The sequence below is a fragment of the Coregonus lavaretus genome (genome assembly GCF_964263955.1).
Source record: "Coregonus lavaretus genome assembly, chromosome: 20".
In the NCBI taxonomy this organism is placed as follows: domain Eukaryota; kingdom Metazoa; phylum Chordata; class Actinopteri; order Salmoniformes; family Salmonidae; genus Coregonus; species Coregonus lavaretus.
In genome coordinates, this window is record NC_140007.1 from 20197021 (window position 1) to 20223527 (window position 26507).

The window sequence follows — 26507 nt, forward strand, 5'->3', positions numbered from 1 at the left end:
TCACTGCTCTAGAGGAGTTCTGCATGGAGGAATGGGCCAAAATACCAGCAACAGTGTGTGAAAACCTTGTGAAGACTTACAGAAAACGTTTGACCTGTGTCATTGCCAACAAAGGGTATATAACAAAGTATTGAGAAACTTTTGTTATTGACCAACTACTTATTTTCCACCATAATTTGCAAATAAATTCATAAAAAATCCTACAATGTGATTTTCTGGAGAAAAAAATTCTCATTTTGTCTGTCATAGTTGACGTGTACCTATGATGAAAATTACAGGCCTCTCTCATCTTTTTAAGTGGGAGAACTTGCACAATTGGTGGCTGACTAAATACTTTTTTTCCCCACTGTAACACAGCTGTCAGCCAATCATCATTCAGGGCTTGAACCACCCAGTTTCTAATATGGATTGTATTATTATTTCAAGAATCTGACTATATTTTGACTAGTATTTTTGTCATTAGTTTACATTGTTCTGCTAAAAGAGCAAAGTAAATTGTACTACCAAAGAGGGTATAGTTGCTGTAACATTGACCTTGACCAAAAAATGCAACCAGGCACATATCAGGAGCTACATCAATATTTCCATGATAATGACACAAAGACAGAGAGAGAGAAAGACAGGTGCTTCTGAGTTAACAGCTGCTGTGTATGGTTGCTGGCTGAACAGCAACAGCATACAGAACAGTGCAGCCAGCCTGTCCTTAACCAACCCCTCTTGCCACTACCCCTCCACTCAGTGCCCTCGACCATTGGTTGCCCTCCTGTGGATCACATAACAGCAGCCAAACAACTGCCAGGGGTAATGCTGGCCCGGGTCCTGCATGGCTAAACCTAAATCAGGCCTGAACTTGATCCAATGACGTCCCTCCTTTTTCCCTTTCTAACACTCTCTCTTATCACAAACTGTGACGGCTCACATTTTCTCACTCTCTCTTGGTCACACTCTTTCAGCCTTTCATATGGCCTCTCTCTGTATCTCACTCTCTCTAGGGATGTTTTACCCTTCACTGTGAAAGCAACTATCCTCTAAGATCCCTCCTTCTTGTATAAACTGACCCAAAGTGGCACTGTCTGCTTTCCAATGGCTCCCTCTTTCTGTCACTGTGGAGTTCTCTGTAAGATCTGTGAAGGTGGAAAGGAGAAGATGATTAAAGAGAGAGTGAAAGAGAGAAGACATGAGCCTCACATACAGGGGCTGTAAAATATATTTTACAGTGCAACCCTAGCCCTGGTCCAGTCTGCCAGTAGCATCACATGCTTTCTCAGATTGTTTACTTGCACTCATTTAGTCTCTCTCAGTCTCTCACCCGCCTCCTCCCTGCCTCTAGCCCTCCCCTTCTCTCACCCGCCTTCCACTTCTTTCCTGGTCAGTGTGATCGTTTGTTGGCGATAAGATCCAAGGCTGAGACACAGCAACAGTGTGCCAAAGCAAGGTGAAGAGGGGTTGCTCTTTTTTGTCTATCTTGTTTTTCTGAAGGTCCACTCTCAGGACAACTGTGAGTACCTGAAGGCTTCAGAACGTCTGGGGTCAAAGAGGATTGGCTATTTGGGTCAGACAGGGGCGGGGTGGGGGGGTAATTTAGACCCTTGACTTGGGTCAGGAGCGGCCATGCAGAATTAAGTGAACTCTAACACAGATTTTGCAGACAGACTTCTAGAATACAAAAATGTTTCGAAATGCACGAAAGGAATGAGCATTGGTAACATACCAACTCAGGCTGTTGTGGAAGGGAAAGTGAAAGGGATTGTGTTAATGGCATGTGGTACTGTATTAGGATACAAATAATTGTAATCTCTCTCAATGCCTTTTGAGATGATGCATTAGGGTATTGGCCATATAAGACTCCACAAGTTAAATTTGCAAACATCTCCGCCATAAAAGACAGACGCAACTCCATATTTGGACAACAATTCACACTGTACTCCTTGATAATATGTATGCACAAAGTTTCTTTGTGCATACATATTATCAAGGAGTACAGATCCAAGGCTGAACAGATCCAAGAAACTAGTTTCTTTGTGCATACATATTATCAAGGAGTACAGATCCAAGGCTGAACAGATTCAAGAAACTAGTTTCTTTGTGCATACATATTATCAAGGAGTACAGATCCAAGGCTGAACAGATCCAAGAAACTAGTTTCTTTGTGCATACATATTATCAAGGAGTACAGATCCAAGGCTGAACAGATCCAAGAAACTAGTTTCTTTGTGCATTTTTTAGAGTACAACACTCAAAATGTATGTCAAACTCTTTTACATAAATGTCTCATAAAGTGGTTAATGTAATGGATGTGTCTGTTTGACAGTCCGCCGAACTGTGTTTGGAGGTCATTAAGGACGTGGCGACATGGTTGCTGATGTTGACCAACTGCCAGTTTCCACCATTTTTCTTGGCTTCAGTGTGTGTGTGTGTGTGAAAGAGAGAGAGAGAGAGAGAGAGAGAGAGAGAGAGAGAGAGAGAGAGAGAGAGAGAGAGAGAGAGAGAGAGAGAGAGAGAGAGTGAGAGAGAGACCGTATTAGACTGTTGCAATAGAAACAAATACCCTAAATTAGCTGAGGGGTATACTACGATGCAAGCTAGATTTACTCAGGGTTTTCTCAAATTAGCCAGCTTCAGTTAGCTTCACATTCCAGCTCAGGCTTCATCCGTATTACGACGGTGGATATTGCTCGTCAGCCTGCCGCAAAAGGCGCCCACATACTAGGTTTGTTTTGCTCCTAGCAGAACTCAGCTAGGCGAAAGTCTAGCATACTCCGCTTGAAAAACTTCGCTTGAAAAACAAGAAACAAATGGCAATATTAATGTTTGTCCCTCTTGAGACGCCGTAGCAACAACATAGCCAGTATACACTTCCTCAAAATAGTCCGAATTAATCTAAATCTGTAATTCATTTTGACGTTTTTTGCCTAGGAGGTCTTAGTTACCCATTTTTACATCTAACTTATTGTTTGGTGCAGTATTTCTCAAGTGAAAAAAATGTGCATGAAAACTAGTCATCTTGTTGAATGACAAGAAACACTTAATTGAAGAATCCCGTCCATAGTTCCCACTCCTAATAGGAGTAGTACTATTGACCAATCACCGACGAAGGGGCGTAGACTTCGGCTACCCGAACTTCGACTTGCTTCAAGAAAAAATGTTGTGTGCGCGAACAGCTGAAAAAAAGTAACTGTTTCGACTGGGAAGCCTGCAGGCTTGTAACTGCGTGTACATGTCGCACGTTGCTAGTCAAATGCCAAACTCTTCATTGAGACAATGCTGAAACATCAATCCATGGGCGAGTTAGAGCCACATTTTCATTTGTGTCGAAATCAAAATGAAAGAAAAGCTATCTTGCAAATTCAGCAGGCTATGGTGTGAAATAGGCTTTTAGAAGTGCAGTCTTTATTTTATTACTTATCATTAATGCCTTCTTTGTGCATTGGTGTGCTTATTAATGCACAATAACCTTTTTTTCCCACTCCTATGATAAAATAATTGTATTACAAAAGTTTTACTGTGCATGAAATTTCAAATGCATTCTGTCATTACTAAATGTGCAATGTGATAGGTATATATAAAAGAAATACGAACAAAGAACAGATTAATCAAATATTGAATCAGTCATCTTCCTCAAATGAATGGGATGATGATGCAATCTTTGCGAGAGGGAGGGAATAGGATTTCATTGGTCCTCAACTTGCGGCTCAGGTACTTCATTCAGGATAAATGGAGTTAGCCTGCCCTGGAGCAGATTAGTTCTGAAGGCTTCGTTTCCATAGAAATGTACCTGGCTAAAAGGTGAGCCACTTTCGGGGTGTCGGTTATCCCGAGTTGAACTCAGAGTTGACCAAAGTTCTCTGTAACTCCTCAAACCTGTTTCGTAGTATACCCCTCTGATCTAGTTTACTATAAGCCTGGGAATGGGGTCTAAAGAGTAATTAACTGTAAAAGATAACTAGGTGTCCAGACAAAGCCTGGATTTGAAGTTCATCCAAGGCACCTTACGGCACCATAACAAGACTTTTAAACCTACCTACCATAAATAACATATTGGTGCCAAGCAACTTCATGGTCACTCTCAAAGAGTCCATTATCAAATCAAGGGTAATGAGGCTTCGAAATATTCATACAGCCCACTAGACAATAAAACACTATTCTTTTAGTGATTTCAAATTAAATAAGTTCATTAAATCTATTTTAAAGGCAATGAGCCAATTCTGTTTGTCAAATATTCCATATTTGGTGCATGTAACTTCTGTAATTTGTTTACATTAAGTTTAGATGTGGCTAGCCCATAGCCACGGGAAGTAGGCTGCAGCACCGCCTGATAAATCAGGAGTTGAGTTCCGAGGGAGACAGTGGGGTGAGGGTGAGTGGTGTCAAGTGCAAGCAGGGTGAGCAGTATTCCAGTAGCTCTGGAGGGGAATTGTGTGAGAGTGATGATGAATTGTGTGGGGAGGAAGGTGTGGAGAAGGCTTCTGAGTCTCGCAATGGTGGTCATGAAGCAGATGATTCTAGTCCAGTAGGAGTGACATTTTTGGAGAAAGTGGATCGCTGCCTTCTGGCTGATCCATATGTGGTGTCAAATTGGGTGGAGAAGAGGTTGGAGACTGTTTCTGCCGTCCAGAGTGAGCAGGTGCTCCGCATCACGCGACTAGGGACAATAACTGTGAATTGCTTTGCTCTCCGGAGCAGGGCACCGTTGAAAGGAGTGATAACAGGCGTGGCATTAAGTGTTGAGGAGGAAGAACTGAAATGGAAGATTCCCGGTGTCTGTGACTGCCATTTGGTGCGACACAGACCTGGTGGAGAGCGTGGTGAAACAGAGAAGACACCGTCTGTCCTGCTGAGTTTTGATCCTGCTGAGTCTTTACCTGACAAATTCAAGCTAATGTATGTGTCAATTATCCCATGAGAGCTTTTGTCCTGAACCCATTATGGTGTTTTAGGTGCTGAGCTTATGGTCAGTTTGCAGCAGTTTGTAGGAGGGAGATTCCTAGACGTGAGAAGTGTGCAGGAGGGTATGAGACAAAGGAATGTGTAGTATAGGTGGAAAAATGTATGTGTGTTAACTGTAGGGGTACTGATGGTGCTGGAGATCAGAAGTGTCCTGTGAGAGAAAGGCAAGTTGAGGTTGCCAGGATCAGAGTAGTACAGAAGGTGTCATATGTTGAGGCAGTGAAGAGAGTAGTAGAGGAAGATGGGTCCAGGGCGAGGAATCCTGAGAGTATCCCTGTGAGTAAGCCAAGGCCAATTTGAGTGATAGGAATAACGTGTTTCAGTAAGGTTGGTTTCTTAGCGTTCATAGCCTTGGTTATCAACTGTAACGCAGAAATGGAACGTAAATCACAGAAAGTAGATATTGTGGTGGCAGTTGCAGAGAAGTACTTGGGTGTACGAGATTTTATTGCAGAAGAGTTACAGGGTGTGTTGAACGATAGTGTCCCATCCTCCCAGGCTATTGGCCTGGTGTAGGATCAGATAGGGCTAAGTAGTGGAATAGTGGTGAGGTTTTAATAGGTGTAGGGTTAGTTGGTAGGGCAATTTTTCTTCCCTTTTCCTCGTCCTTTTCCCTTCCCTTTTTGTGTCACAGTGTTATTTTTTCGATTGTTTGCCACCCCTACAGTAGGTGGCGGCATGCACCTCTAACGCTTGTTTGCAGACACCGTAATACCATAGAAGAAGAAAGGCGAGCCTAGTTACTTTGCCTATGGATTTGAAATCAAATTGTATTTGTCACATGCGCCGAATACAACAGGTGTGAAATGCTTACTTACAAGCCCTTAACCAAAAATGCAGTTTTAAGAAAAATAAAGAGCTAAGAAAATATTTACGAAATAAAATAAAACTATAAAAAAAGAAACTATAAAATAACAATAACAAGGCTATATACCTGGGGTACCGGTACCGAGTCAATGTGCGGGGGTACAGGTTAGTCAAAGTAATTGAGGTAATATGTACATGTAGGTAGGGGTAAAGTGACTATACATAGATAATAAACAGCAAGTAGCAGCAGCGTAACAAAAGGGGGGGTCAATGCAAATAGTCCGGGTAGCCATTTGATTAACTGTTCAGCAGTCTTATGACTTGGGGGTAGAAGCTGTTAAGGAGCCTTTTGGATCTAGACACTGCGCTCCGGTACCGCTTGCCGTGCGGTAGCAGAGAGAAAAGTCTATGACTATGGTGGCTGGAGTCTTTGACAACGCCTGTATAGAGGTCCTGGATGGCGGGAAGCTTGGCCCCAGTGATGTACTGGGCCATACGCACTACCCTCTGTAGGTCCTTGCGGTCGGATGCCGAGCAATTGCCATATCAGGCAGTGATGCAACCAGTCAGGATGCTCTCAATGGTGCAGCTGTATAACTTTTTGAGGATCTGAGGACCCATTCCAAATCATGCTCTGCTTTTGCAAATAGCCTTTGAAGTCCCTATTTCATCTGAAACCTTTTTTTCACAGCATTGTGCAGAGGGGGAGTTTCTGGTTATTGTTCAAATACCTAGTCACCATGAAAGAGGGAGTCTCCAGACGGACTGGTCAGTTAAGAGACATATTTTGACGGGGGAATAAATATTGTTCTATCTCTGTTCCTCACCTGTCTTTCAGATGCTTCACCTGACAACAGGACGCGTGGCGTGCTTGCTTTCAAAGCGAGTGGTGGTGGCACTGACGAACAGTGGCGCGAGGATGTCAAGCCATGGCCACCACGGTACTATTCTTTCATGTTCATTGCACTGCATGCATAATTGTCTGTAGGAAATTATTTTTGTTTATTTTCAATTAAACTGTATCAAAAAAGTATTACAATACACGTACGCCTAGTTTGTTGTGTAGGCCTACTTGTATTCAAGCAAGGTGAATTTGAAATGATATCGCCTGCTGCGGAGCAGGGTGAAATCAGCAAGGTTACTGCATTTAAACATTTTGCCATTGTGCAGACTGAAAAATGTGCTGTTTTATAATGCTATTCTACACATTTTATCATGAGGCTAAGAGAAAATGTTACCAGTTTAAAGCACATTTCCTGCAATTCTACACTTTTTGTCATGGGGCAGAGATTTTTTTTGCTGTTTAATAGCTCAGCTCATGCTTTTGTTCACATTTTGTCATAGAATTTTGCAACTTCAAAAGCACATTTCCTGCAATTCTACTCATTTTGCTACCATATGCTATCTGGGGGCCCTGGTGCATGTGCCCTGTGTCGCGTAGGAGTGACATAATCTGACGTAAGACAATGCTCTGAGGTCTATAAACCTCTAAACCCCACCTTACCACCTCTCCCTTTACCTCAACCTCCCCCTCACATATCTCATCTCCTATCTCTCCTGTACTGTAGAGGTGTCCGACTCGGTGGACATGTCACAGCCAATGTACTGGGATCGTCTGGACACCCCTCTGCCAGACAGACCATGGAAGGATGTCCTCGATTCTACGGATAAGAGCCTGAAACAGAAGGAGAAGGGTCCCTGGACTGCACTGTCCAAGGAGGAGAAAATTGCCTGTAAGCCCCTCCCCCTCGCATTCCTTCTCATGTCACAGCCTTCAATCCTGCTATTCTTAAAATGTCTCCCTCTATCCCAGTGTACAGGCTGAAGTTCAACCACACCTATCCTGAGATGAAGAGGCCCTCCCATGAGTGGAAGACTGTCATCGGTGGGATGTTCATCTTCTTTGGCATCACTGGTCTGGTGGTCTTTTGGCAGGGCCACTATGGTAAGACTTCTCATGGTTGATTGCTAAAATTGATAGACTTCCTCAAGCCAGTATCACACATGGATGGGCGATTGTTCCATCCTCAAACTTGCTGTTCCTTTTTTATCCTTTGTGTGTCCCACAGTGTACCCACCCCAACCTCATACCTTTGGTGAGGAGTGGCAGGCTAAGCAGATCCAGAGGATGCTGGATATGCGGGTCAACCCAATTGAGGGCTTCTCTGCCCAGTGGGACTACAAGAACAAACAATGGAAGTAAAGGAAGGGAATAGACCACTGCTGGAAGGAGGAACGGTTCGACTTGACACCTTGAGCCTCTGTTCAGCCAACAGCCTCCCCTCCCACCATAGCGGCAATCCATCTGAATCCATTCTTACTGTTTAAGTAATAAATGACTAAAAACTGTTTGTTTCCTTCTCTCTGAGAAAATAAGAGTAATATTATGGGCTGCTTGTCCTCAACCTAATTTCTGCTTTAGTGTTCCTGTGGTAGTGTGTCTGGTTTGGCCCCAAGTGAGTATTGTGAGATGTACCATTGCCTTGGTGGTCCTGACACATTCAACACTAACTAAAAACACAGTAGCCTATATTTGTTTTATCCTCTTGCTGTGAAACTCTTGAAAGCATATTTTTTAAGGGAATTTCTACTCTAAAATGGTCCACCGTATTGAATGTATAAAAACTGTATTACTCCATGACAACAACAAAATAAAATCATAATCCTTGTACCTTTTTGTGTTTTCCTTCCATAAAATCTGTCCTAACATTGCAAAGAATATGAGCATTTTCAGTAGAAAACTATTAAGTAGTCTAGGTGTGAAGATGGATGGCAAACAAGTTAAAGATCATGTATGGCCTGAGACTCTGAGCATCATTACTACAGGTAAGGGACACCATTAAATTAACTTACAGAATAATATTCATTTGGATGTTCTCTCCTTTAGGATCAAGTCATTAATATTTTAGAGTTTTCCTCAATGGATGTCTTCTTGCCTTTCCCCTTATCCCTCCCAAACCACCAAAATAAAATGTCAGTGTTCCAAATTGGTCTTTATTCAGTTGCACGTAATCTAAGACATTACATTGGAATAGTAAGACATAGAAACAGACCATTCAACGTGGCGTTTCTAGTTGTTTCTCTATCAAAAAACGCAAAACAAAACACAATGAATTACAAAATGCACAATGTAAAGATGAAATTTAAGACCATTTGAATGGACACAATATGCTTTACACCAAATATCATAAATAACAGTTTAAAGTCATCAGAAAAGTATCTTAAATGTTACTAAGCTATGATACTATTATAATTATTATTTAACCGGCTTTAACACAGTTGCAGCCGACAGTATTTTTCAGTTACAACACGTTTCTGGCGTCCTTCTTCGGTTACACACAGGTGCTCCGAGCGCGCTAGCTCTCGAAAACCCGGTTAGCTTCGCCCACGGCTGGGCGTGTGAACTACAATTCCGACGCTGTGTTAGAAACGTCAAAAATCATCGCTTGCAAAACAGTTTTTGAAACATATGGCCCTTATCTTTCATATCAGCGAGAAATAATCTTTCAAATAAAAAATTACACTTATCGTAACGTTAGCCGATTTGCAGAGATCCATACACTATTTGTGCCTCCAGTTGACCAACTGCGCTTCCTCCCCAGTTACGTTTACACACAGGTGTTCAGGGCACGCTAGATAGCTAATTAACACAGGTGGTCACCTCTCTCTTCCGTCTGTCTTCCGTAAACAAGCGCTGTAACATGGAGATATGGCCGTAAGGAAACGCTAACCCTTTCTTCTTCGATGAGGTTTAACGGCGGTTGGCATCCAATAAATGTTGCATTATCGCCACCCACTAGACTGGAGTATAACTTCTTCTTCTTCTTCTTCTGTGGGTTTTATGGCGGACTACATCCAAAAATTGTATTGCCGCCACCAACTGGACGTTTTGAAACCAAAATGTAAATAAATATATCCATACTTAATAGTGATTCTAACAATCCACCCTAATAAAAATATTACATTGCCAAAGCTCCCACTGCATCCTTCTTTTAGTTCTCCATATCTCCCTTCTCATGCTCTAGGACCTTAGAAGGTAGTATGACTTTTGCTAATATTCCATGTAACTCCTTTGCTGTGAAATCTTTCAGCCCCCAGGAACCACTCTGCCGCAATCACAATGATTCCTAGATCTTTTCTCCACCTTGGCAGTGCCATTTATCACCATTGCGATAAAAGCCACAAAGTCCACCTTTTTAACCTTTAAAATGTCAGGACCCTCTTGGTGTAAGACAACCCCTGCAGTGAAGGCCCATCCACTACCATGGACTCTTCTGGTGCAACATTCAAACACTCAACCCTTTTCACAGCTTGTGCATATGAAATGCTCTGTACAACCCTGACTTTGGACACGTCATTCTCTTTTACCCTTGTGGGGCATTCAGAAGACGTGGCTTCATGATTCCCTCCGCAATTACAACATGTCACGTTTTCTTCACTTTTATAACACATAATATGATCTTTTCCACATCTTGTACATCTCGGCTTCTCCCTTCTGCAAACACTTTCTACATGACCAAAAGGTTTACAATGTTCACACTGCATTGTTCTTGGGATAAATGCTCTAACTCTGTAGTTAATATATCCTAACCGCACTTCATTAGGGAAAGACTCCATTTCAAAAAACTAAAGAACAGAAACTCTTCACTTTTTCCCAATTCACCACTCGATTCATCTGACGTGCTTCAATCACTCCAGGAATATATTTCATCTCTTCCAAATCTACTTCCCACGAAACGTCAGATATAACACCCTTAATGGGTGCCCTGTTCCGAAGCGACACACACAACACTTCAAACTTCTCAAATCGATTAACACACAACGCACGTTCCTTCTGATTTGCAGAACCACAAAATATCAAAACAAGGCCGCCTCTCGTGATCCTCACAAACTTCACTTTAACCAGAACTCTCTCCAGTTTGGATAACTGTTAAGTGAATTATTTAACAAACTATTTCAGTTTCTCTGTGCGTCTCCCAAAAGGTTGTAAGTCTTTTGGGATTTAAGTAACGGCCAGAGTCCCGGTCTGCATAGTCAGAGATATTTATTCATTGAGAATTCTGCCATCACAATTTCAGAGTCCATCTTTTATACTCATACGTCATACAAAAAGAAATCCCTCCCCTCTGTAGGCGGGCTGTAGTTTTCCACTCTAAAACTGCTCTACTGACCTTCAGTTCACACACACACACATATACACACATGCATACACACATACATACACACACATACACACATATCCTACTCCCTGCATTACTCAGTTATTGCCGTTCTCACAATATTCTGCACCATGTTTTCATAACAGTTTCTCCCCTCCCTAAATTGGGAGGCCTCTTTATCTTAGTTTCTCAGTTGTCTTTGTTGTCTGGCCTAACTCTTACTCACATTGCTAAATAGAGGCTCAATGCCATAGCCTTTACTGGTCCTACACTCACACATTTCTAACACATTATACACAGTTTCAGGGTGTAATAATTAGTCATTAATAATTAATATATCAATTCCACCCTTTGACTAAATATTACACACATACAAAATATATGTTGTTATAGAAATGAATCACACTCATTGAAGTATATAAGTTGGTTTGCATATAAAAACATTACAGGTTCATCAGTGTTACCCCATGATTAAAAGCGTAACGTTACTTTTTAGCAATGGTAACTAGTACATCATACTTAAAATGAGACTTTAATACACAAAAGATCATTACAATAACTTTTAAACTAGAGATTTATAGTTCTAGGAAAACATCCAGTCTCAAATTATCTGGATCGTCGTCGTCCTCCACCAAACCTGGTAGGTCATATCCTTCAGTTGGAGTCCGGGATTGGGCCGTATCTCACCATCTGTTGGGAAACCGCCTTGCTCACCAACCCTCAGACACAGGGAATAAGACAACATCCACAAAGAACAAGTATACCCATAGAAGCTATAACTTCACCCAGAATAGTTACAACAATAGTTTTCCATTTACCAAATATGTTATCAAACTAACCGTTTATGGAGCTATCAATACCAGAGTTCTCAGCCAGTTCGTTCGCCAGCGTGGTGAGTCCCTGAAGCGCTTTGGTCACGGACCCGTCCGGTGCTGTATTGTTGGGGATGAAAGTACAGCACATAGATCCAAACAGAACACAAACTCCGTCCCGCTCAGCCAAAAGCATATCTAAAGCTATTCTATTCTGCCATGTCATTAAGCTAGTTGCCGCTGTCTGCTCAGCTAATCCCTTTATTGCATCACGAGTGTGGTTTATAAATCTTTGCTGGTTATAGTAAACATAATTCATCCAATCTATGTTTTTATTAATTGTTGACCACCAGAAAATACTTGATTCAAACCCAGCTGCGATCTGATTCCTAGCTTTAAATTGTTCTGGAACCCTCGAGGTACTGCTATCCCATCAATATATATCCTTTCATCAAAGGATCCCAGGAGGAGGTCCTACTTTCTACGTGACAACTCACCAGTCTCTGACACGTTTGATTTTTTGCATATGTAGGTGAGTTCACAATCTGTTATCACCACACAACCATCAGATGTCAGCACGGGCCTGGTTTTGGTTCCTAAAATCCTCTGGCTGCAACAAAGAGGAGAGATTAGTCATGGTCTCTTTAGGTGTGACATTCTCTGTGTGGGAGCAGGAGCTAAGATGCCCTACCCTGTATCCTATCCTTACTAGTCCTAGAAAAACAATAATAAGAATCCCCTGAGACTTCAAACGGAGGCAACCTAGGTCTGGGTGACTTTGTTATCAGGGGATACAGAAAGTGCAAGTTACTACAAGACTCTTTCACCACATTCCCAGGTGGCTTGCATGGAGGATAAACCTGACACAGAGTTAAAGCCTGTCAAGGGGAACGGAGTAGTTGTTAACCTTGGTTTGGCTGTCCTACAGGCATAACAGTCCTCTTTAGACCGTATACTGAATCCATTCCAACCACAGGTTAAAATCTATTTACTCCGTCTCCATCTGTACTACTTCCTTCAGGTCTATAGTTTGCACTGTCTCACTACCTCCCTCAGAGAGGTTTACTCTATAGGGTGCCCCAGTTGAAGAATATATCTCACTTGTCAGGTCTGTAATCTGTTTTAGCATAATTCAGACTTTCAGACAGTACCTACCCTCATATGGGTCGCACTGCCATTTCTGATAATTCCCTACTTTCACAATACTACACCTGTCCCTAAACTGTGTATGGAGATTGACATATCCCCCCCCCCCCCCCCCCCCGCTTGGTATAAGCAACTACATAGTCCCAGGATGTACATGGTGACATACATATGGTGATGTCCTTCCCTAAAGTCCCTAGTATTTCCCCTTTCCCTACGTCTAGCTGTCTCCTATGCCTTTTCAACTTGTGTTAGGTTAACTACCACTTCTGGCTGAAACAGGAGGGTCCGTGTGTGTTAGGAATATGGCCCCCACAATCAGACAGCTACCTACCGTCGGGAGACCTGTGAATCTCCACCCTCGCCCTGAGAACATGTCAGACGCCAGAAGCCAACCCATTGCTTCACCTTCTATCGAACTCACACAGGGATGATCAGACAGGGTAAGGGAATCTTCGTTAAGGAGCCAACCCCCGAGCCCTAGTGGTGATCGGTTCTTTCTCCTAACTCTGTGTTTGTTCGTCAGGTGTAGCTGGGTTTACCTTTTTGCAGTGAGTGACATGCACCCAGATGGATCTCTCAGCTATTCTGCTGGCAAAGGTAGTACTTGGTAGGGCCCTTCCCGCCAGGCCTGCTTCAGTCTCCTGGTTAGATAGAGTGGGTCACCTTCTCCTTTAGTTCACCTGTGGGGCACAAAACCTCTGACATACAGGTGTGGTTAATAAACTACCTTCTCACGTGTTCTGCTAGGGTGCTCTCTAGTTCTATGTCTGCCTGTCTGGTCCTGCCAACTGTGGCATTCTGTAAGGTCTTCCAAACACTTTCTCAAAGGGGGATAACCCATCTTTATCTGGGGTTACTCTAAATTTCTTCCCTTCACTCCGTGATAACTCTATAAAATCCATTTCCAATTGCTGGAAAGGGTACTTAGCCGGAGGATACTCACCCTGAGGTGCCCTTTGTCTGCCCTGGTGATTATTTTGAGCACAGATAACACATCTTGAACATTTTTTATTTTATATATATTTTTTTTTATAATGAGTAATCCCATATGCCACAAAGTGTTGTCTAATCTGTTCTACCATCCATCCCTCCTTTTGACACATGTCACTGCCCATGTGTCAATATTATCACCTACCTAACAATCACTTAGGTAATATTGGTAATTTATCATCCAATTGCCATCCCTTATTTTTATTTATTGGTAAAATAAACTATCTTAAAGTCCTCCTCTCATGCCTTTAGAATTTACCAGTGTGGATGATTAATTAACACCAGAAAGTTGAAACAGAGTTCAGAGGCAATTGAAATTCCATCCCATAGTATACCAAACATTACCATTATTCTAAATATTTAATAAATGTTACTTATCCCAAGTGTTCATTAATCCTCATGACATTAATTCTAATAAGAAATCATATATATCCCAAACTCAGCCAAAACCTAAAAAACTCCATAAAATTCACTGTGTGCTCCTCTAAGACCTATCACCCTTGACCTGCTGAAAACCCCCCAAAATTGAAACAACAAGGCTTTATAAACATCATACTAGGTGTGTTGTTTTTTTTGAAAACCCCAATTAAAAAACAACAACCAAACAGCCAGGTCATGAGGACTCCTGATTTCTCTCTTCCCCTTCTGCCTACAGTTTCTTAACTGGTGCCCTTTCCTTGCACAGTAACTACACGGTTCCTCACATTCTCTAGCAAAATGTCCCGTTTTGTCACAATTGTAACACTTCCACTCACTCCTGTCTCCACTATTACTATTTCCTTCTTGTCTGTCTTTGCTAACGTAACCTCTCTTCTCTCCTAGGTATTGACTAATAGTCTCACTGTCTCTAATTCAACACAAAACCCCATCATCCAATGTACTCCCAGCAGAACTGAAAAAAAACACCTTTGTTTCTGGCCTCACTATCTCCCCGGGAATTGGCCCTCCCTCAAGGTCCCTCCCAATCTGCTCTTGGTAAACTGCAAACCTTGTATTGCTTCTGGTTTCATAGGGTATTGCTTCTGATATGGCCTATGATTAGATTTGGATATCACCTGTACTGGAATTACCCCTTTTATTAATCCTACGTCTGCTGGACCCCGGGACCACAAATGCTCTGGAACTTCTTTTAAGTCTGACTCCTGTTGTTCTGTCAACAGGTATTCCTCTCCTCAGCATCTGCTATTCTCATCTAAATGTACTATCTGTGGATGGGCTGTGTTGATCGCCACTCACAATATTGACCCAATCAGTGATCCTCTTACCCTTGGATACCCACTGGCCCATGTCTTTCCAGTCCTCTGCTGGCTCCTTTGCTAGGGACACATGTGGGCTCCATATTTCCCTGAACAGTCTCTGACTTTGGGGCCCTAGTTCCACCTCCACTACTGCGTGGGTGTTGTCATAGTGAAACCATTTCAAGGCTATAGTCCTTTCTGTGGTTTTAAATAATGCTTTCTCATAAATTGCATCTGGACCTGGGTGTTTGTTATACCAGAGAGTACAGTGTAGGTCATCGGGGGACATTTTAGTGGGGCCTGGTACTACATCATCAGCAAGTTCCATCAAGGTTCGGGGAATATCAGTTATTCCCCCCCTAAACAAATCTTGCCTATACCAATAACATGGCTCCCCTTCCCCACAGACCACCATATTGTCTCTGACTATGTGTACTTTCATTCCCCTCTCAGCGGAAATGACAGCCACATTCAATTTAGTCATTACATCACGTCCTAGTAAATTTACCCGACACAGCTTAGATATCAGGATGGGTATGGTTGCCTCTCATCCTGATTGGTCATGTTTTAGGGTTATTGGGGCTGATAACCTTTCAATAAATTGATGACCAGAGGCAGACCGCACTATGATTTTCTCCCCATCAATCCTGACTCCATCTGGCTTGTCTGTTGCACAGGTTGCTGTCCTGCAGGCTCCCGTATCACAAAGGAATTTAATTTTCATACCCATTACTGTCAATGTCAAATAAGGTTTCTGTTCCTGTTGAAGTGCTAAGTCAATAGTAGCCAATTCAAACACCTCACAATTTGGATCAAAGGGTTCCTTAGTCTTCCCCCCACTAGAGTCTACTATTTCTCCCTCAAGGACTAGTCACGCCTTATCTTCCTCTTCCTCACGCTCAAAGCTGGGGGATGGACTTCTCTCTCTCTCTTCTCTCTTTTCTCTCCTGTCTGACTTTCTCTGCCCTTGTCCTGTACTCCTCTACCTCTGGCTCTTCCTCACCTTCATCTTCCCTTCCTCCTCCAGCCCCTTCTTCCTCATAGGGAGGTGGGGCCGGTGGGGGGGGCAACATTATTCCCCTGCACTCTCCTTCTCCTCCCTACGTATTCATCATCTGGATTTTCTCTCCATGCCTGGTCTGCCAAGTTTGGATATAACCTTTCTGCCCTCTGCTCTGGGGGAGGCACGGAGACCTCAACCTTCACTTCTCTTTCCCTCTCACTCACTTCTCTTTTCTTCCTGCCTTCTTTCTTGGCTCTGTCCTGTCTGTTATTCTGCTCATAATGGATTGCATGTCTCTCTGAGGCTATTACACAATTCAGTTATTTTCCCAACATACTCTCCGTGATCGGCCCATGGCAAAAGTGTCCTCTGGGCATCCCCTGAAACCCACTGCCCTCTAACGGCAGCCCAAACCTTACTATTCCTGTTTTGGGGTGGGTCATTCCTTCTACCGCTCTGGCCACGTCCTCTGTGTTCATGGCCTGTCTGCTAAATGGCATATTATTATTATTACTGTATACATCTAAGGTTGCTGGGGCCCCTTTCATTCCCCGCCAATAGATTAGGTAAGGCTATCAGTGGGTACTGGCCCCCTCCTACTCTCTCTCTCTCTCACTGCTTATTTCTCCTTTACACACCTTATGTATCTGTTTAAGCATGGATTCGAGTTTATCTGCGTCTAGACGTCCCTCAAAACCATACCTCTCCCTCCACCTGGTTACATAATGGAGATTTCTTCTATCCCTGGATTCCATTTTAATTACATCAAGCATTTCTCGTCCCCAGTAAATTCTGGGACCTCTTGTGAGGATTTGCCCCCCCCATGGTTGGTACTGTTAAAAATCCCTTAGCCACCTCTTCTATATAACAAGTCAATTTAACAAGTAATTCAAAATAGCTTCACACAACAACACCTTGAATAACCCCTTCCTGTATATGTAATCTTGACTAGTCCCCCAGAATTATCTCATACTTTTACAGAGGGATTGATCCCCACAATGTAATCTTGATAATTCCTGACAGTCTCATACAACAGGAATGGGTTCTCCCTCCTCTATACAACCACCTGGAACCACCCCTCCCTGTATATGTAGTCTTGACTAGTCCCCCAGAATTATCTCATACTTTTACAGAGGGATTGATCCCCACAATGTAATCTTGATAATTCCTGACAGTCTCATACAACAGGAATGGGTTCTCCCTCCTCTATACAACCACCTGGAATTATTCATGTGACTTTTGAGCAAACATTAGGTCTCACACGTATACAACCTTACATGATTATTGGTGTTGTATCGGTAACCTGGAGTTTATAAGGCTCCAGAACGGATAGAGTTACAGCAAAATCTACAGTTGTTTGTGACTTTTGACTTTACTAATATTCTATTTCTCACACATGCTACTTTAATTCCTTCTGGGTGTACTTTTTGTATTTGTTTAACCCGGATTATTTGTTGACTGTTCAATAATCTCTTACAGGTTACATCCCATAGGTGTACTTTTAATAGTTCCTTCTATTTCAACACCGGGTAGTTTCTTTTGGTAATGGCCTATTACCGTGAATCATTACGGACCCACCACCAGGTTGACTAGTCCCCCAGAATTATCTCCTACTCTACGGAGGAGTCTATCCTCACAATGTAATCTTGATAATTCCTGACAGTCAACCCCACATTTCACTTAAAATGGCTACGCATTTATCAATTTTCTACTTTTCAATATTTTAGCAAGTCCTCAAATCAATTTCACCAAGTTAATGAATAAAGACTACTGACCTTATCCTTGCAGCCGAGATTCAATGTAGGTTTGGATTCCGTCACCGTCTCTGTCATTAATCAGGTGTCCTCTGGCCTGTTTTAACCCTTAATGTCAAAGGGCAGGACTTTCTATTTACGAATGTATCATTCGCCCGTCGACGGTTTTCAGAGTTACCTGGAATGACAGAAACAGGGTATTGGAGTCCGGCTCAGAAGGACCAAGCTGTTAAGTGAATTATTTAACAAACTATTTCAGTTTCTCTGTGCGTCTCCCAAAAGGTTGTAAGTCTTTTGGGATTTAAGTAACGGCCAGAGTCCCGGTCTGCATAGTCAGAGATATTTATTCATTGAGAATTCTGCCATCACAATTTCAGAGTCCATCTTTTATACTCATACGTCATACAAAAAGAAATCCCTCCCCTCTGTAGGCGGGCTGTAGTTTTCCACTCTAAAACTGCTCTACTGACCTTCAGTTCACACACACACACATATACACACATGCATACACACATACATACACACACATACACACATATCCTACTCCCTGCATTACTCAGTTATTGCCGTTCTCACAATATTCTGCACCATGTTTTCATAACAGTTTCTCCCCTCCCTAAATTGGGAGGCCTCTTTATCTTAGTTTCTCAGTTGTCTTTGTTGTCTGGCCTAACTCTTACTCACATTGCTAAATAGAGGCTCAATGCCATAGCCTTTACTGGTCCTACACTCACACATTTCTAACACATTATACACAGTTTCAGGGTGTAATAATTAGTCATTAATAATTAATCTATCAATTCCACCCTTTGACTAAATATTACACACATACAAAATATATGTTGTTATAGATCCCAAACGACCACAAAGCCTCTTGAGCTGCTGTTAGCTAACTTGACAAAGCTATCGCGCTAGGAACAAGCAAAACAACCTCTGATTCGTATGTCGTGACAAGACACGCCTCCAATTAGTCTGAGCGGAGTATAACTTCCTTATACTTTGCTTTAAAAATAATAATAATAAATACAATTTAAAAAAAGAAATAATACTACTAATACCCTACCATCTAACACTACACTCACAAAACATTAAAAAGTAATAATAATACATTCCATACTCCACTAGCCTGAAAGGATGGGCCACTTAACACACCCAGTAACTCTTCTGATGTCAAGTCTTGTACAGCCAAATACCTCTCTGCAGCTGCCATCACAACCTCTATTTTCTGCGACTTACGTTCCATCCCTGCAGTACAGTTGATAACCATTGTTATAAATGCCAAAAATTAAATCTTACTGAAACATATCACTTGTTGGTTTATCCTGCTGTACTGGTACAGATCTACTACTCACACCACTCCTCTCAGGATCCCTCCCCCTTGACCCATCTTCCTCTACTTTCTTCACTGCCTCAGCATATGACAACTTCTGCACTACTCTAACCCTGGAAACCTCAACCTGCCTCCCTCGCATGGGACATTTCTGATCCCCAGCCCCATAGGCACCCCTACAATTAACACAAACCACTACTTTCCCCAATGCTACACATTCCTTTGTCTCATGCCCTTCTGCACACTTCTCACACCTAGGAACCTCCCTCCTACACACTGCTGCCACATGCCCATAAGCTTGACACCTGTAACAACATAATGTATTCGGCACAAAAGCTCGTACAGGATAACTTATCCTAACATCACTTTGTCGGGCAAAGACTCAACATCAAAACTCAAAAGAACAGACAATGACTCTGTTTCTCCACTCACGCCACCCTGTCTGCGTCGTACCAAACGACAAGCATCACAAACACCGGGAATCTTCCCCTTCAGTTGGTCAGCTTTCACATTTACTGCTATCCCAGTAATCACTCCTTTCAATGGCGCCCTTTTCTTGAGAGCAAAACAATTCACATCTCTTTCCCCCATTAGTTTAACACGGAGCGCCTGCTCCCTCTAACCAGCAGAAACACAAACAATTATCACAAGACCACTTCTGGTTACCCTCACCGATTCCACAGCACCCAACTCTGTTTTCACCCACCCTGAAACCACAAATGGATCAGCCAAAAGGCAAGGGTCCACTTTTTCCAAAAACATCACTCCTACTTTTACATACTCATCTTTATCCTGACCCTCGGTGCAAGCCTCGGGCTCTGAGAACTTCACCACACCTACCACCTCTGATACTTCGCCCTCATTCACTTCCATTTCTCCTCCTGTCTTCAACTCACTCTGCTTACACTTTCTACCATTCTTCTTTAACAAACCATCTCCCTTTTTTCTGCCATTTTTAACCGACTCAAGCTCACCCTTTTCCTCCCTCTCTCTCTTAGACCTCCTCTGCCTCTCTTTTTCCCTCCATTCCTCCTCCGTATTCCAAGTATAACTCTCATTATGATAATACTGCACTTCTCCTGACATACATCTTGTTCTTGCCTTGTCAAGGGACACCATTTAATCGGCTGTCACAATCTCCGTACAATCAGCACGAACCCCTCGGGATCAACCCTTTAATGGTGTGTAGTAATTTAACCTTTTGTTATTTCTCTCTGATTTGTAAGTTCCGCATCCACTATTGGAAGGAGGGAAACCCAAAACGGAAAAGGTAAATAAACTAAAAAAATAAATAAAATAACAAATGAAAATCAGATGTTGCTATGAACACTAATAAACCAACCTTACTGAAGCATATATCACTCGTTGGCCTATCCCTCTGTGCTGGCACAGATCTACTACTCACAGGATCCCTTGACCAATCCTCCTCTACTTTCTTCACTGCCTCAGCATAAAACACCTTCTGCACTACTCGGACTCTAGACACCTCAACCTGCCTCTCTCACACCGGACACTTCCGATCCCCATCAACATGGGCAGCCCTACAGTTGACACACACAACTTTATCCACCGAAACTACACAATCCTCTGTCCCATGCCCTCTTGCACACTCCCCACATCTTGGAATCTCCCTCCTACAAACTGCTGCGATGTGACCATAAACGTTGCACCTGAAACAGCGCAGTGGATTCGCCACAAAAGCTCTAACAGGATAACTGATATGTCCTAACATGACTTTGTCGGGTAAAGACTCAGACTCAAAACTCAAAAGGACGGACAGTGACTCCTATGTTTCACCACGCTCACCACCTGGTCTGCGTCACACCAAACGACGGGCATCACAAACACCAGGAATCTTCAACTGCTCCACCTCCACACTTAACTCTACCCCAGAAATCACTCCTTTCAATGGTGCCCTGTTCCTAAGAGCCAAGTTGCGTGACACGGAACGTCCGCTCCCTCTGGTCAGAAGAAACACAAACAAATATCACAAATCCATTACAGGTTACCTTTACTGATTCAACTGCACCCAACTCCTTTCCCACCAAGCTGTGCGAGCTGTCCATCCCAGGACTCATGTTTGCCCAGTGTGAGAGGCCTGACAAGGAGGAGGCCATAGCTGGATTTGTCTCCCGCTTCAATCTCGGGGTTGACTGAAGCCAAGTGGGTGACTGAAGCCTGCCTGATTGAAGCGGGGTACATGGGTCCCCCTCGTCTCCCACTTCCCTCCCCATCAATCTCTGTAGTTGGTTGCATTTCCTAAAGCCTAAGTAATTCACTTTTACGTGATATGATATCACAGTTTGTTACTTTGTGTTTTTTTTCTTTTTAAGCATTCGGATGGGAGATGAGTGTTACAAATTGTCCGACTCAATGGGTCCTGCACACTGTAAGGTGGCCGGGTGCCTATATTAGGCTTATGGCTCTAATATTCTTTTTTGGGGCCAAATGATGTCTCACCATTATTTCTCACCTTTATTTCTCATGAGTGTTCATTTTGATCAATATTTTGGCTGTGCTGGCCTATTGTAAATTATCAAATAAATGTCTGATCAATTTATACAATTCTGAACATATTGTAATTTATAATGCTAATGCAGAGGCACCAATAAATTGTCCAGTACAGTTATTGTATGCTGTTTTCATATACATTCCCTTATGTCTAAGCTTCTAAGGTGACTCAGGCTTGACTATTCTTGTGAAAAATGTATCAGTGAACTGTATTCTGTAATTAATTACAAAACAATAAAAATGCAATTGTGTATTGCTGCTGTTTGTCTGATATCTAACATTCCATGATCAGCTCTGTTGACCATGAGAGCATTTTGCAGAGAAAATGGGGTGAGGTATAGTCCCAGTCGGCATTCATGTAACAATAAGGAATTCCCCTCGACCATGCCCCAAAAAATTTGGAAAACCAACATTCTTTCCTATTGTAAGAGGCAACTTGGTCGTCATTTTTTTTGTTTCACAGAAATAACAAAACATGCCGAAAAGCTGCTTTGTTTAACAGTACATGTAGCCAGGTTAGAAATGTCTACCTATGGTTCGCAATGCTCCCATTAAGAAAATAGAGCCTGCGAGAAGAGCCCTGTGCCTTCAGGCTATTGGGTGTGGGAGAGTGTGAAATGTGCGGACGCGGTGTCCAAGTAGGCTACACGTAGCTATGTGTGTGGAAAACATTTCATCACAGGTAAGACATTTAACTTGTTTAGTACAGTCTATTTGTAAATCCCCTCACTACTTGTAGCTGTATAGTCCGTTTGTTGTTGTTGTTGGTCTTGGCTAGCTTAATGTTTTGGTCGGTAGCTAGCTAGTACTCACTCACTCAAGTGGTTGCTAGCATCGTCATGAAAAGGGGCATGAGGGAAGCCCTACAATATTACGTTTTTCTAAGTAGTGAGAACACTAGGAAGCAGACAATGTTGAAAAGTAATCTTTAGACATGTTGTACTTTTCTTAAATTGAGTTTTGTAATTGACTAAAATCAGACAACAAGAAAATTGCATTTGAAAAGGGTCAAGTTTTTGCTGTGAGCCAATGGGGTAACCTAGGTAACCACAGGTTGTTTTCCCCACAGGTGGACAGGGTCGCACATTCTATCTAATACCGACTGGGTCTATACTATTTAGGCTCGGAATTATGTGGCCCATTGTTTACCTGGTCATCAATGACATGCGGCCCATTGTTTACCTTGTTACCTGACAACGACCACAAGGGTGTTTCAAACAGATGTCAGTCAAGGCGAGCTCATGAATATAAACTCCCCGCCCACTCAGCAAGTTCTTTAGATGGCAGAAAAGGTACAATTTCTTCAATTCTGAGCATTTTAATAGTGTATAAATACACTGCTCAAAAAAATAAAGGGAACACTTAAACAACACAATGTAACTCCAAGTCAATCACACTTCTGTGAAATCAAACTGTCCACTTAGGAAGCAACACTTTTTTTTTTTTTTTCCAAGATGGCGTAGCAGTGCGGTCGCGGTTTTAATTCATTGTCCTAGTGTAAATATCCCGTTTCTTGTTTTTTTTGGTCTATTTTGTATATATTTCTCAATTTTTCTGTTGTATTTTTGACTTTGTTTTGTTTTACCCCATATGTAACTCTGTGTTGTTGTTTTTATCGCACTGCTTTGCTTTATCTTGGCCAGGTCGCAGTTGTAAATGAGAACTTGTTCTCAACTGGCTTACCTGGTTAAATAAAGGTGAAATAAAAAAAACACTGATTGACAATACATTTCACATGCTGTTGTGCAAATGGAATAGACAACAGGTGGAAATTATAGGCAATTAGCAAGACACCCCCAATAAAGGACTGGTTTTGCAGGTGGTGACCACAGACCACTTCTCAGTTCCTATGCTTCCTGGCTGATGTTTTGGTCACTTTTGAATGCTGGCGGTGCTTTCACTCTAGTGGTAGCATGAGACGGAGTCTACAACCCACACAAGTGGCTCAGGTAGTGCAGCTCATCCAGGATGGCACATCAATGCGAGCTGTGGCAAGAAGGTTTGCTGTGTCTGTCAGCGTAGTGTCCAGAGCATGGAGGTGCTACCAGGAGACAGGCCAGTATATCAGGAGACGTGGAGGAGGCCGTAGGAGGGCAACAACCCAGCAGCAGGACTGCTACCTCCGCCTTTGTGCAAGGAGGAGCAGGAGGAGCACTGCCAGAGCCCTGCAAAATGACCTCCAGCAGGCCACAAATGTGCATGTGTCTGCTCAAACGGTCAGAAACAGACTCCATGAGGGTGGTATGAGGGCCCGACGTCCACAGGTGGGGGTTGTGCTTACAGCCCAACACCGTGCAGGACGTTTGGCATTTGCCAGAGAACACCAAGATTGGCAAATTCGCCACTGGCGCCCTGTGCTCTTCACAGATGAAAGCAGGTGCACACTGAGCACGTGACAGAGTCTGGAGACGCCGTGGAGAACGTTCTGCTGCCTGCAACATCCTCCAGCATGACCGGTTTGGCGGTGGGTCAGTCATGGTGTGGGGTGGCATTTCTTTGGGGGGCCGCACAGCCCTCCATGTGCTCGCCAGAGGTAGCCTGACTGCCATTAGGTACCGAGATGAGATCCTCAGACCCCTTGTGAGACCATATGCTGGTGCGGTTGGCCCTGGGTTCCTCCTAATACAAGACAATGCTAGACCTCATGTGGCTGGAGTGTGTCAGCAGTTCCTGCAAGAGGAAGGCATTGATGCTATGGACTGGCCCGCCCGTTCCCCAGACCTGAATCCAATTGAGCACATCTGGGACATCATGTCTCGCTCCATCCACCAACGCCACGTTGCACCACAGACTGTCCAGGAGTTGGCGGATGCTTTAGTCCAGGTCTGGGAGGAGATCCCTCAGGAGACCATCCGCCACCTCATCAGGAGCATGCCCAGGCGTTGTAGGGAGGTCATACAGGCACGTGGAGGCCACACACACTACTGAGCCTCATTTTGACTTGTTTTAAGGACATTACATCAAAGTTGGATCAGCCTGTAGTGTGGTTTTCCACTTTAATTTTGAGGGTGACTCCAAATCCAGACCTCCATGGGTTGATAAATTTGATTTCCATTGATAATTTTTGTGTGATTTTGTTGTCAGCACATTCAACTATGTAAAGAAAAAAGTATTTAATAAGATTATTTCATTCATTCAGATCTAGGATGTATTATTTTAGTGTTCCCTTTATTTTTTTGAGCAGTGTATTATGGGTGATGTTTTGGTCATGCAAAGGCTATTTTTACTTGGGAAATAGGATGACTGTGTGGGACCGTTAATCCACTCAAATATCAGTAAAACAAAATACAAAACAAAAACAAAAAACCCTCAGTCCATCGAAATACACTCAGAGCACTACTCAGATGTGACATGAGAGGATGGAACTGCTGCTCCAGTCAGTAAGGCATGCAGCCATGCATCCTTCATTCCCAAGAAGCGTTCAGCTGCTGATACGATGATATCGATCTTTCTTGAGTTCTTATCCACTCCTGCAGTGCAGTTTATCAACATAGCAATAAATGCCAAACTATCTACTTTCTTCATGATAAGGGTATCTGGATCCTGCACATTGCAAATGGCACCCACAGCACTGGACTGTGGTGTCTCCAGGACAACCAAACCACTAGAACCTTCTTAAATTTTCTAGCTGCCTCTTCATAGGAGACATGCTGAACATCTCTTATCCTAGCCATCTCTGCCTCCTTCACCCTTACAGGACATTCAGGGAACTCATGTGCATGCTTCCCACCACAATTGCAATATTCAACGTCATCATCTTCTGCAGCAAAATAATCACTCAAGTCATACTCTCTGCAAACACTTGACACAATGTCATGCCCAAACACTTTGCATTTGGAACACTGCAGTAACCTGGGGAAAAATGCCTTCACAGGGTAACTCACATATCCCATCTTGATATGTGTAGGGAGCGACTCCTCATCAAAAAACAGTAACACAGACGTACTCTTTATCTTCTTTCCATTGAACATACGTGTCAATCGTCAAGTCCCAACTACTTCAGAATTGTTAATCTTGATCTTCTCAGCCCCAACCCACAAAGACTCCAGAAATAGCACCGTTGATTGGCTCCGAAAATAGAAAGCATTCACCTCTTTCTCCTTGATTCTGTGGGGCGCAATACACGCTCCTTTTGTTCTTCCACTCCTGGTCCCCCTCACAGAATCCACAGAACCCATCAGTTTCTTCACCATCTTGGCAACATCAAAGCGGATCTCCCAGGTACATCTTCTTATCCTCAAACTGCACTCCTACAAAAACTGTGAAGTAGTTGCGCCATGAGCAGTAGGCTAACTAGACAGCGTTTTAACTGTGATTTTAGCTCTCTTTATCCATGCTTAGGCGACTATAGTCCATCCAGTATTCTCATCACCCTCATTGTCATCTTTGCTAGCGCCATCAGATTCAAACTCAGTATCGGCTTCCGCCATTCTCTCTCACACTGACAGATCGCAACATCTATGGTTGGTGCAGCTCCCCTCAGCTACGGATGTGGAATGGCTCCAATGCCATTGGAGTCATGAGAAGGGCTAGCCTTGCACAGGTGAGAGTGATTGGTCAATCAGTGCATAGCCTATAAACAGGTGTCAGAAGAAATTCTTAATCACTATATGAAGGTGAGCTTGTGCTTTTGGGCTGTAACTTCAGTAGCCAGTTACTTAGCCTATGGATTTGACTTGAGCTGCGATTGCAAATTAGTCTTTGAAGTCCCTAAAGAAGCTAGGCCATTTCATCTCAACCTTTGTTTTTACGGCATTGCGAAGAGGGGGAATTTCCGGGTTATTGTTAAAATACCATGTCACTTTTCCAT

At 42.9% G+C, this 26507-nt stretch overlaps 1 protein-coding gene across 2 annotated transcripts; it reads left to right on the forward strand.

Moving 5' to 3' along the window:
* The first annotated feature begins 1341 nt into the window (after positions 1-1341).
* On the forward strand, positions 1342-8425 carry LOC311147550 (cytochrome c oxidase subunit 4 isoform 2, mitochondrial-like). 2 transcript variants are annotated; one of them, XM_084184299.1, is made up of 5 exons: positions 1342-1435; positions 6593-6695; positions 7323-7487; positions 7568-7699; positions 7824-8425. In XM_084184299.1, exons 2-5 carry the CDS (start codon positions 6593-6595, stop codon positions 7955-7957), a joined length of 534 nt encoding a protein of 177 aa, XP_084040425.1. In that variant the 5' UTR covers positions 1342-1435; the 3' UTR covers positions 7958-8425. The 2 variants fall into 2 exon arrangements, with proteins under 2 accessions (XP_084040425.1, XP_084040424.1); XM_084184298.1 differs by having other exon boundaries at positions 1346-1498.
* The last annotated feature ends 18082 nt before the right edge of the window (positions 8426-26507 follow it).